Source organism: Mustelus asterias, chromosome 2, assembly GCF_964213995.1.
Source record: "Mustelus asterias chromosome 2, sMusAst1.hap1.1, whole genome shotgun sequence".
NCBI classification, from domain to species: Eukaryota; Metazoa; Chordata; class Chondrichthyes; order Carcharhiniformes; family Triakidae; genus Mustelus; species Mustelus asterias.
Genome location: NC_135802.1, coordinates 45,782,414 through 45,795,875, shown reverse-complemented (window position 1 = coordinate 45,795,875; position 13,462 = coordinate 45,782,414). Strand labels below are relative to the sequence as shown.

The window sequence follows — 13,462 nt, the reverse complement described above, 5'->3', positions numbered from 1 at the left end:
TAACTAATACTGCTACTCCCCCACCTCTTTTGGCCCCTCCTCTGTCTCGCCTAAAACACTTGTCCTACAACTGGCTTTCTCTCTCCACAGATGATACCTGCCCCGTAAGTATTTCTAGCATTCCCTGTTCTCATTTCAGATTCCCAGTATCAGCAGTTTTTTGCTTTTGTTTTAGGGAATGATGAAACACTGGCAGGTAACATCATTAAGAGTTAGAGAAGTAAACAGGTTCACAGAAAGTGAAAAAGCTTAGCTACTTAACCCCAGTTTTCCAATAGAGTATGGTAGTGAGAATGGTAGGGTACAAGGAGGAGGCAGCGGATCAGTTACGCAAGGAATTAGCACTGAAAAATATGACGATCACAAATAGCAAAATCTTGGACTCTAATGGCATGAATGCTAGAATGCTGAGACACTTTGGAGAAAAATGCAGAGACTCTGACCACAATCTTTCAAACATACTTGATTGGATATGGAAGTTGAGCTAGAGGACTGGAAGATTTCCAACAGAGCATCTGTTCTAAAAGGGGAGAAAGGGGTAGACCAAGAAAATATGGACCTGTCAGAAAAACATCAGGAAACTTCCAGAGGCTACAATACAAGACAAACATAATAACTGCCTAGAAAGGCTTTGACTAATTAGCAACAGCTAATACAAGTTTATTAAATGCAAGTCATGCCTGAAATTTAATTGAGAAAATAATAAGAGTTTATTGATAAAGGAAACAGAATGAATGTTGTGCACATGGAACTTCAATAGGAACTTGATAAGATGCCACATCGGAGGCTTAGTGATGCTGAAGTACACAGATTTCCAAGATAGCCCCAGAACGAGGTGACTTCTTGCAAGCTACACCTAGCATGCCTTCTAGTTCTATCTTTCACTCTCTTTCTATGATCTTTCTCTACACCCTTGCTATGACTGTAACACTACATTCTGCAGTCTCTCCTTTCCTTCTCTATGAACCGTATGCTTTGTCCGTATAGCGCGCAAGAAACAATACTTTTCATTGTATACTAATACATGTGACAATAATAAATCAAATTTAAAAATCAAATCAATATGTAAGGGAATTGACATCATGAAATAGGAAGCTGGTTGAATGACTTATCAGGGTATGTTAACAGATGATCTTCAAACTGAAGGGACATAAATAGCAGTTCCCCTGTGGGTCAATGGAACATGTCTCTCCTTTCTGATTTAACACAAGGAGAGGTCACACGACACCAGGTTATAGTCCATGTTTATTTGAAATCACAAGCTTTATCACCTGACAAAGAAGCAGCATTCCAAAAGCTTGTGATTTCAAATAAACCTGTTGGACTATAACCTGGAGTCAAATTACCTTTCATCTTGTCCACCCAAGTCCAACACCACTTCCTGATTTAAGTAATCAGATAGATTAATAGGCTGGCGAGAAATGTATTTTGTGAAATTTGAGAGAGAGATGAGAGACAAGACATTTGAAAAGAATGAACAGATAGAGGACACGTAGGCTAAATGGTAAAAATTTGAAAGGAGCAGAAGAGCAGAGAGACATGCCCTATTTGTTCTTAGTACCCAACTCCACAGTGTTACTTCGACTGAGAGGCATTCTTCAAAACTACTGCTGGCACAAAGCACTTTCCCAGTGACAACAGATACAATTCAAGGACAGAAAACTAAAACATGGAATCAGATAAAGTTATTTTGAGGTCTCAAAATCAACAAAAATATATATCTAATTTGGGATTCAGCTATATTTTGGAACTACAGCAGTATTCCATGATTGCACTAAAGAGGTAAAAATATGGCTAAGCTTGTCCATGAACTGCACAGACACATACTCAGTCAATCTACAATATTCTCAACAAAGAGTCTGTTCGCTCCAGCTCACAATGTTATCAGATCCTTAAAACAATTCCAAGATCCAGATCTGCACTTCGCCAAAAACTAATCAGTTCTTCCTTGGACCATACCCCATCTGTGTACCAACTTTTATTGAAATCCATCTATTAGTTTTTAAGATATGCAAACAGACCAATAAGCGGGGCAAAAATATTACTTCTGCAAGATATGTGCCACAGGGAAACCGAAGAGAAAAAAAAAGGTAGAAGCAATAACCAATTTCTTGGTCCACAAATTTTACACCTTCCATGGCTCTAAAATTTGAAGTGCCAAGGAATGTTTTCAATGTTATATCTGCATTCCTAAGTAGTCAATCAGTTGATTAGCACAACTTAAGTGTAAATGTATGTTCTTGAAGTTTGCCTCCATGTGCCACTAAAAGTAACAGAAATTAAATAGGACATAAACATTTCCCACTAAAAGGATTAAAAGTGAACTGTGTTAAATAATTCATCCTTAAACTGTTGTAATTCAATAGCCATTCAGGTATCTGCTTAATTTCAAGCTTTACCATGTTCAAAAACAAACTAAGGTGGCATCACTGGCTGCAATCTCCTGTGTATTTTCACCCAGAAACAAACAGGGCACAAATTAAGTAGGCTGCCTAAAGGATGTCTGAATTTTAGCACACGATGTGGAGATGCCGGCGTTGGACTGGGGTAAGCACAGTAAGAAGTCTCACAACACCAGGTTAAAGTCCAACAGGTTTATTTGGTAGCAAATACCATAAGCTTTCGGAGCACAGCTCCTTCGTCAGATGGAGTGGATATCTGTTCTCAAACAGTGCAAACAGACACAGAAATCAAATTACAGAATACTGATTAGAATGCAAATCTCTACAGCCAGCCAGGTCTTAAATGTACAGACAATGTGGGTATGTTATCAGATCCTTAAAACAATTCCAAGATCCAGATCTGCACTTCGCCAAAAACTAATCAGTTCTTCCTTGGACCATACCCCATCTGTGTACCAACTTTTATTGAAATCCATCTATTAGTTTTTAATCCTCCACCCACATTGTCTGTACATTTAAGACCTGGCTGGCTGTAGAGATTTGCATTCTAATCAGTATTCTGTCATTTGATTTCTGTGTCTGTTTGCACTGTTTGAGAACAGATATCCACTCCATCTGACGAAGGAGCTGTGCTCCGAAAGCTTATGGTATTTGCTACCAAATAAACCTGTTGGACTTTAACCTGGTGTTGTGAGACTTCTTACTGTTTTAGCACACGCACAGGTACAATCCTCCCAACTCTCCTTGATCTTTGCAATCATCTATCACTGCATCCACCATGTATTATAGATGCCCAACCCAAAGTTTAAAGCCTGCACACAGGTTTCCTGCATTTACAATTGCTCATAGGCTCTCTTCAAATTATAATCAGATTTCCAGCACAGAATGGAACAAATAATTTTACAATATCATATTACAATTTTTGATCTTTTAAAGAAAAAAGTTACCTTCACTGAGACGTGCACTGTATTTTTGTTCTTTAAATGTATTTTTACAGCATCAGTATAAGTAACCCTTAGAATTAAAATGTTTGCGTTATTGCACGTTCTTAGATATGCAATGCCCAATATTCATGAATAATGGTGAAATTAGTTGAATCTTTAATTTTCATATTTTAGAGGGAAATATACTGTGCATGTTTGGAGCTTTCTGTAGGCCTCCATTGTTTGCATTGATTTTTCATGTAATCCTACTCCAAATGAAATTTGAGCATAACTTGATATTGTCTCATCTATTCTGCCAATTTGTATGACTTTGGATCTAACTTGTGCATTGTGACCACAGGCCAAATGTTCAAAACACATCAGCAACAGGTCAGGCCTGATGTCATCCATGCTGGCTGCATACAGTATTGATATAAAATGTGTGCAGTACATTTTGTTCAGTTACAAATATTTAAGTAACACCACCAAATGTATTTTGTCTCCTACTATTTCCCCCTTCTGACATTCCCATTTATGCAAAAAAAAACAAGACTTTCCTTATTGGTTTATTTTGTCATTTTGAAACCTGTTCTTTGTTTCTCTCTGTGGCCATTAGGCACCTAAACTGATTTTTAATCAATGTTGCAAGTTTGTGATTCAAGTATGAAATTTGGATGCCAATGGACATGTTCCTGTAAGTGAGTGATGGTTGGAGACACAGCTCCAACACTGATAAACTGAAATGACTCACTAACAAATTAATGTTAGGCAAAATATAGCTGTTTACAAATCTTTTCAGTAGACTTCATTACCTTGTTTAGAATTTTTTTAAAGAAGCTTTAATTATTCAGAATAATCAGTTAACATTGAATTATCAATTAAGAATCAACAAATGAATGTACATCCCATTATCAAAAAAAGCACAGCTACATAACTACATCAACTCTTAAAAGAACTCATTCTCATTATAATCAACGGTGATACTCTGTCAGGGACAAGTTTAATAAATGCACTAAGAGATTTCCAAATGACCAGGCACATGAATAGAACTGAGTGCGCTGTAAACAGAAACAAAGGGCATATGCATAAAGGATGGAAAAGTCGTTTTAAAAACAGTAGTAATAAAAACTGATAAATCCAAAGATTGCGTAAACATTCAGAATAGAGGTGTTACTCATTGTTAAAATTTTCTTATTTTATAACTCTGCAACCAAATCAAGGAATTGGAGATGCAAGATTGTTGTAACTGAGGACAATTTTTGCAGTTCTGTTAATAAGATCATAAAACCGCAAGATCATAGATATAGGAGCATAATTGGGCCATTTGGCCCATCACGTCTGCTCCATCATTCAATCATGGCTTATATGTTTCTCAACCCCATTCTCCCACCTTTTGCCCCGTAACCTTTGCTCCCCTTACCAATCAAGAATCTATCTCTGACTTAAATACACTCAGTGACCTGGCCTCCACAGCCTTCCGTGGCAATAAATTCCATATATTTACCACCCTCCGGCTGAAGAAATTCCTCCTCAACTCGGTGAGAATATGGAGTCATTGTTGCACATGGCTATGTGGCGAGACACTGTTTTCACAAGGATAGATTAAAGGACACACTGAAAGACTAATATGCTTTATAATTGGACAAAATGTAACTTTTCAGAAGCCCAACAAAATTTTCTTCAGAAGATTAAATTTATTCACTACTGTCAATATGAAGGAAACACAGGAAGCAATATCCATTAAAATTGTAAACATGTGCACAATGAGTAGGTTTATGATTTTCCTGTAAGTAACAAGAACCTTTCTAATGGTGTTCAGATCAAGCAATTTCAGGCCACATTTGGTCTGGTCATACAGAAAACAACTTGCACAAATATAAGTGTTCTGTTTCCTTTCCAAGTCATTCTTAGAGCTTCTACAAACGAGACTGTAACTTTCAAGTCACTTTTTCACAGCATGCTTTGCCCCGAAGAACTAAACAGGAATTTTCCAAACTCATTCTGCATAGGTCTAATCATAGCTCCCACCAGAGGTGTTAACTTATTCAGCCACATTGCATTTTGTTTAATTGAAAAGTGCCAACAAGTATAAAATCAGAATTGAAAATGTTCAACAAGACAGAGGCAAGACAACAAGCAACACAGACATATTATCAATTGTAATTAAATAGATCTAAACAGGATCATGTGGGCACACTAATGATTCTGTTGATTAATGGAAATAGAAATCAGTTGACTGCCTATGCTACTCATGCTGTTAAATGGGAGCTCATATGCGTGTGCACACTCGGGACCCGGGTTCGATTCCGGCCTTGGGTGACTGTCTGGAGTTTGCACATTCTCCCCATGCCTGTATGGGTTTCCTCCAGGTGCTCCGGTTTCTCAGTCCAAAGATGGACAGGTTAGGAGCATTGGTCATGCTAAACTGCCCCTTACTGTCCAAAAATATGCGGGTTAGATGGATTAGCCATGGTAAATGCGTGGGATTACAGGGACAGGGCAGAATGTGGGCCTGGGTAAGATGCTCTTTCGGAGATTCAGTGCAGACTCAATGGGTCTCCTTCTGCACCGCAGGAATTCTATGATTCTAGGTGTCAATATCATACATTGCTGTTGCCATTCAAGGCACAAAAATAGTAGCCAAACACACAGGATAGACACCATTAGAATTCTGCACAGATGTACATAAAGTGCCTTAAATCCAGTTATCTGAAAAACAATGGCATTCGAAAACTGGACTTCTTTTTAAAGCAGACCTTGCCTTGCAAGAACTTTAAATGGGTAAGAAAACCTTACAGATTTGTTCAGGGAGTTGCTACAATGGCATGCCAAGTAGTATTCCACTTCATGCACATGATGTTTTGAGTGCCTAAGCAATCCTTAACACCCAACTGACCTAGCTTGGAAAAGTTCAGGGAGTTGCACATCGGTGTGGCTTCATGCACTAGTCGTTTACAATGCTACAAGTTTTTGAAGATGTGGAAAATCACCCAGGAAGAGCAAAAGACTGGCAGAATCTGATCAGGTCGAATACTTAGCTATGTATTGCACTTGGGATCAGGACATGTGCCTATTCTTACTGCAGAATTGGGTTCCTGTATTGAGTTTTGACCTGGCTGGCTGTAGGATTCGCATTCTAATCAGTATTCTGCAACTTGATTTTGTGTCTGTTTGCACTGTTTGAGAGCACATTTCCACTCCAACTGACGAAGGAGCAGTGCTCCGAAAGCTTATGGTATTTGCTACCAAATAAACCTGTTGGACTTTAACCTGGTGTTGTGAGACTTCTTACTGTGTTCACCCCAGTCCAATGCCGGCATCTCCACATCTTGAGTTTTGATGCCATGAAAGCCACTCAAATAGAAGCCCACAGGCTTAAACTCAAACTTGCACTTGATTCCCAAAAGCCTTTAAATTCCATGGGCACTGGTTGCCTTCTGCAGCTGGCCCAAGTCAGTTCAAAGAGAAATTTCAGAGACTACAGTACAATATTATCTGAATTTAAATTAGAAAGTTCTCAGTTATAACTGTTTTTAACAATTTCCATTTGATTGAACTTTTCTCATTTTAAACAGGTTGCGCTGATGTAGGGAAGGCATGAAAGTTATTAAATCCAGGGTGTAATAAGTGAATTAATATCAGCAGAGGTTGCAATAACTTAAAGTGCTTTGTAATCATGTCATTTGGTTTTCATATGTTCCCTATTCACTGAATTAAGGGGTTCGGATTTTTTTCTGAAAACTAGTAAGTTCTGAACTCCAGCATAGACTCAGTTCCGAGGTTGTTGGTTTTGAGACACTCTACACGTAAGATTCAGACATGAAACCATTTGTCAAATAAAGACTAAACTCTTTTGGAATAGTGAGCTAATTTTTTGGTACTGTTGTTGGCTTTCATAATCTTAGTGACGTAACAGGAACACCCATGAATTCATAATGCTTGGCAGCATTGATATGGGTGGGTGTCAGGATTGGGTCAGAGGGGAGGAGGAAGTTTTGGTGCTCTAGGGAGTAGAGATATGGTTCAAGAGACTCTCATCAATAATTTGCTGCCTTACAGCTCTGGCAGTTTGTTGTAATGATGTGGAGATGCCGGCGTTGGACTGGGGTAAGCACAGTAAGAAGTCTCACAACACCAGGTTAAAGTCCAACAGGTTTATTTGGTAGCAAATACCATAAGCTTTCGGAGCGCTGCCCCTTCGTCAGATTCTGCACTCCATCTGACGAAGGGGCAGCGCTCCGGAAGCTTATGGTATTTGCTACCAAATAAACCTGTTGGACTTTAACCTGGTGTTGTGAGACTTCTTACTGTAGTTTGTTGTAAGGCAATGGCCCCTTTGACTGCAATACTGTAAAGCACACAGCAAATGGTTATTAATCTTAATGCTTACTCTTGGCTGTACTGAATGACCTTTACAAGTTACCCAATTTCCAAACATCAATAGCTTCCTCAATTAGAACTCTTCTTGGTTCACTATATCGGTACGTCTGCCCAAGTTCCTGAGAGAAGTCACTGACCAATTTGAGAGGGAGAGCCGAGTCTTCAAGCAGCCAATCTGTCATCTGACCATCTGGATGGAACAAAGAGGTTGTTGAAGATAGGCACAGTATAAACAAGACTACTTTCATGAAACCAGAGTCAGATCTGAAAGTATCAATGGTAGTGGCCACAAACAAATTGAATGTTGAGCAATTGGAAGTCCTTTCAGCTGAGAAACAACACTTGCTCATGATGAGAAGCACTTAGGCCTACATGCATGCAGTCTATTGTGCATTGCATTTGCAGGAGACCCCTAATGTAGGAAAATCCCAGTGCTATTTTCTTCCAGATTGCCAGATTCAAGGGTAAACCCAAGCAACATTCCTATATTCAGTAACTGATAACATTCAAGTCCTACAAAACCCTTTCTGTTCTCCACAATCTCACTCGGCAAAAGCAGTTCAATAAAAAAATACACAAAACAGCCACAATGTTGGCCCAAAAGCAACTTGATTGCCTAAAATGACCTCCAGATACTTACCTAAGCAAACAATGAGGACCCTTTTAAACACTGCTTATAAAAGTTGGTTGACAAGAGTAATTTGATGAACAGATTGAAGAAATGGCATTCCAGATGTAAACAAACACCATTTTCACAAAAGGGTCCCAATTTTGGCCCTTACTAACGATGTTGGCTTCAGGAGTACAAACCTTTAACCCCATGATGCTGTTAATGTGCCTCCAGTTCTAATGTTGCAGTATCCAGAAGGTGATTTTTAAAATCCCTTTATCTGATCACAGAAACAAAAGATAACCATGAAATAATGTAACTTTAATGCTATAAATTTAAAAGGCAGAGCTTTGATGTAACTGTCATGGTGCTGAAACTTTTGATGACCAAGTAATCGCAGAAGAATCTACTTGCCACACAATAAGGCAGCATCTTTCACATATGGAGGTATGTAAATAACCAAAAACAAATGCTGAATAACGAGCTGCCACACCTTCGGGCAGGGCAACTAAACTTGTTTCCAGAATATCACTGTCTTATCACTCTATGCTCATCGCGAGAGATTTGAATGACAATACAACAGTGAAGATCTTTTTTTGGAGGGGGGGGGGGGGGGGGGGGGAGAAGAAACGGCACTGATAAGGCTCCACGCACACAGAACTCAACAGTTACTCACGCATTACAATAAGGTTTCTTCTCGTATCCTTTATACGTTTTCATATTGAGGGTCATCCTGCAGATCTCGCAGTGGAAACATGCTTTGTGCCAGTACTGCGAATTACAAGAGACGAAAATATGTGAGAGTTCTCCCTCACCTGGGCAATCCAAAACGACAACATAATGCTTCAAGAGAAAACGACATACATGAAATTCGACTGCGTAGCCCGAAAGCAGCCTCAAAACATGCACAAATCACAGGTGTGACCAGAAAGCTGTACACAAAAAAAATAATTCGCTCTATTCTGCCCACAATAAATTCTGCGTCAAACTATGGGTCATTAATCTCATAAACGTAAACGCAGAATGTTTTAATAAAAAAGGAGTACCGTGTAAATTGTATATATATATATATATATATAGAAATAGATGAAAAAAATCATGGATAAACCAAGTGTATGAAATAGATATCTTTTTAATGGATATTTTAAACGATTCTGACCAGGTAGAGAGTAACATTGACAGCTTGCCCGGTTGTCACTCAAATGCCAGCAATGCGCCACATATTCAATAAGTAAATTAGATTTTATTCCCAGCCTTTTGAAGCATTCGATACCTGAAATCGAGACTTTTTCGCGTAGTTGAGGAGGATGGGAACTCCATTTTAATGCACCAGCAAGGCAGGATGATCTGGACGCAGCCTCCTCCTCCCCTCAAGCCTCACACAACATTCCCATTTTGTCTCTGCATTTAACACTTTTTATCCGAGAGGATGTGAAGTGATGAGAAGCCGCAGTGCAACCATCAGTGCTGCTGTGTGTGTGTGTGAGAGGTGAGGTTGGATAGGGAGGATAAAAATAACTCAATTCAGTTACCTTATCCAAGCAGTTGACTTTTTCCGTGGGATAAACGATTTTGCCACAGCGAGCACACTGAGGATTCATCTTGTCCTCTCCCACCTCCCTCAGACTGGGAGCGGAGCTGCTGAATCGCTAACTCCCAGCCCCAGCTCTGCCTCTCTGACACTTGCTTCTCTCTCACCCCTTCTCCGCCTCTTGCGACACCTCCCCCTCCCCGCGGGAGCGTGCCTGGCGGCGCGCGCCACCGGCCTGGCCGCGCGCGCGCGCACATACAGACCAGCGCGCGCGCGCCTCACCGTCCACCGGGAATTCCAGCCGGTGATTACGGCTGAGCGCCCTGGCGCGCGCGCACGCACTGACACATCAATCACTCAACGCTTGTTGCCAGACCATCCCGTGTTGGTCAGCATGTTGAAGCTCCCCCTCTCTCCACTGTCTCTCGCCAATGCCTGCTTCATTGTGTGGCTTCGTCAACTTGTGCCGCTGCTATTGCTACTTGTAGCGATTTATGGGTCTGTATGAATTGCCAGATCCATTCGGCTCCTCTGCCTGAACCCCCCCAACCCCTACACTTTAAGTTGATCTTTCTCCACACCCGAGCTATAACTGCAACACTACATTCTGCACTCTCTCTCTATGTACAGTATGCTTTGTATAGCAGGTAAGAAACAGTACTTTTCACTGTATACTAACACATGTGACAATCATAAATCAAATCATAGAATCTCTACAGTGCAGAAGAAGGCCATTCAGCCCATCGAATCGGCACTGACCATAATCCCACCCAGGCCCTATTCCGGTAACCCCACATATTTACCCTGCTAATCCCCTGACACGAGGATTAATTTAGTATGGCCAATCAACCTAACCCGCACATCTTTGGACTGTGGGAGGAAACCAGAGCAACCGGATGAAAGCCACACAGACATGGGGAAAACGTGCACACTCCACACAGACAGTGAATTCCGAGGTCGGAATTGAACCCGGGGCCCTGGCGCTGTGAGGCAGCCTCTCATTCAACTACGGAGTTGGATCCAAACAATTTAAGCTGTTTGATGCTACATTCTGTAATATAATGGAGTATATCCCATAGAGGGTTAACTGTAACAGGAGGAATTGCTACTAATGTGATGGAGAGTGACTTGGAGAAAGCAGCATTGAAAGAAGCTGGTATAAAGGAGTGTTCTCATAACTGCAGATATGTCACAATAAGATATGTTGTAATAAAGTTAAAGTATTATTCAGACCCAGGCCAGAAACTCCAAGGTGTTTTATGAAGATAGCCTAGACCATAAGTTTTTACATTTGAATTTGGTACGGGTGAGCATAAATGTTTCCAGGTATGATTCAAGTGACCCAGTAGGAAGCTTTTATCAAACAAAGTTTATTTAAGAACACAGTTAAAATATAATAAAAATAATTAGCATTACTTTAACAGCTAGCTATCTATGTTGGCCCAAGTCAAACACCACCCCATAGATATACACCCTTTTCTAGACATAGCACAAGAAGCAAGTATGCTCATGTGATGCTGGATCTTCAGCTTTTTTACACTTGCTGTGAATTAGTCCTTTGAATGTTGGAACAAATCTCTGAGGCTTCCCAGTCCTGGAACTTTCCACACTCCTCTGGAGAAAGAGAGAGAGAGAGAGAGAGACTGGCTCCATCCACCAGCTTCTAACAGCAATTGAACCAAAACTAAAACTCCAACTCCAGAGAGGGGGGAAAGCACTGTTACTTCTCTCCACTTCAAGCTATCACTGAGAAGCAAAACTAAAAGCTGGACTTTTCTGTGAAACATAGCTGTCCCTAGCCACATGACATAAACTGTCAGTCAAGCTCCACTCAGCAATCCCAAGGGATCATTAAAAAAGCCACAGGATCCTGCATTAGTTCAGACTAAAATCAGCAAGCTATTAGTTACAGATATTTCGGTGCCAATAAAATCTTACAAAGGTACATGATTAAATATATTTCTTAAAGGCACAGTTTTGTCACAGTGTTTACAGCTAATACAGGAGTTACAGGATTTGCTGAAACAATTCCAACCTAACAGCACAACGATAAATGCTAGTCAGTAAAAAGATGGTAATAGAAAAATCTCTACCTCTGCCGGAGTGCTTTGAGAAACTTAAAGTAAAGTTTATTTATTAGTCACAAGTAGGCTTACATTCACACTGCAATGAAGTCACTGTGAAAATCCCCTAGTTGCCACACTCAGGCACCTATTCGGCTACATTGAGGGAGAATTTAGCATAGCCAATTCACCTAACCTGCACACCTTTGGACTGTGGGAGGAAAGCAGAGCACCCGGAGGAAACCCACGCAGACAGAGGGAGAACGTGCAAACTCCACACATTGAACCCGGTCCCTGGCACTGTGAGGTAGCAGTGCTAACCATTGTGCCACGTGTTACCCCAACTTGCAGGCCTAAATCAGGCTGAAGTGTGGCCAAAGTGGTACAAGAGATTTGCATATAGACTGGTCTGTGTTTTCCATCTCTTCTTACCTGAACATGTGCTTCGCATAATCCTGTACATGATGCATCTGCTGCTATTATTGTAGATAACTCTGGAACATAATTTCTCTGATGGCATCAACCTCTCCTTGATTTTGTTGAATGATTTCAAAGTCCTTCTTAACAGCATTCATTGCCTTGGCTCATTGAAGTCTGTTAAGTTTTTTAGAAATTTTGCCAATTGATTCACCATTCCCTAGAACCTTTGTAACTCTATAATGTTCCTTGGAGGTTCTGCTCTTCAATGGATCAGACGTGGTTCCTGATGCACTTACCATATTACCAAGAATGCTGATTGTTTGCTGTGAAAACTTACACTTATTGTTGAGTGTCAATCTGCCTCTTGTACTCTTCTCAACACTGCTCTCAACCTTCTGTCATATTCAGCTTGTGTGGACCCATGTATCAACATGTAATCCATATGGCAAACAATTCTGTGTAAGCCTTATAAGAGATTTGACATTGTTCTTTGAAAGTTCTCTGTTGATGATGTTATTCCAAAGGGTAACACTGTTAAAACAGAATCTTCCAAATGGTGTTATGAAAGTTCAGAGGAGCTTAGACCACCAATGGTTATTTGCCAGAATCCATTGTGAGCATCTAATTTAGAGAGTATAGATCTTCCCTAATTTTCTTACATTCTCATCTACATTGGATGGATTTCAATTTCACAGCCTTATTTGTTTGCTCACATACTGTATGGAACCATTTGGCTTCTGAATCAGTACCATCCCTGAACACCAACAAGTTGGCTCTTTAATAGGTGAAATGGTTCCTTTTCTAATCTTTCAGTCAATCTCTTTCTTTACAATGGTAGAATAGTAATCCCAAGAACATTGAATTTGAAATCTTACAACATCAAGGTCAGATAGGCATTATTAAATGCAGAGTCTGAACACGATATTCGGTTTGATGGCTAGGTCTCTCAAAGTCATTGGAAGAAATGATATCCAGATGTATCATGTGTACAATTCGCAAACAGGAATCAAAAGAACCATCTGCTAGTTTGAATTATTTTAACAACATCCAGAGGACCAACAGCAGTATGCAAATGAGAGGACAATGAGGTAAAATAGACCAGTGAAGACACCAAAACCCTTATTAATGTAAGA

The 13,462-nt window shown here is 40.2% G+C and overlaps 1 protein-coding gene across 2 annotated transcripts in view; it reads right to left on the bottom strand.

The window, feature by feature from the left end:
* nebl (nebulette) overlaps positions 1–10,053 on the bottom strand; it is a 261,752-nt gene extending 251,699 nt beyond the window's left edge. Inside the window, exons 1-2 of one of the 2 annotated variants that reach the window (XM_078234594.1) lie at positions 9,848–10,053; positions 8,992–9,086 (exon numbers count right to left, since the gene is read on the bottom strand). In XM_078234594.1, coding sequence (XP_078090720.1) covers positions 8,992–9,086; positions 9,848–9,916 — 164 coding nt within the window. In that variant the 5' untranslated portion in view covers positions 9,917–10,053. The remainder of the gene's footprint in view (positions 1–8,991; positions 9,087–9,847) is intronic. The other variant, XM_078234595.1, reaches the window with a different exon arrangement.
* Between the last annotated feature and the right edge of the window lie 3,409 nt (positions 10,054–13,462).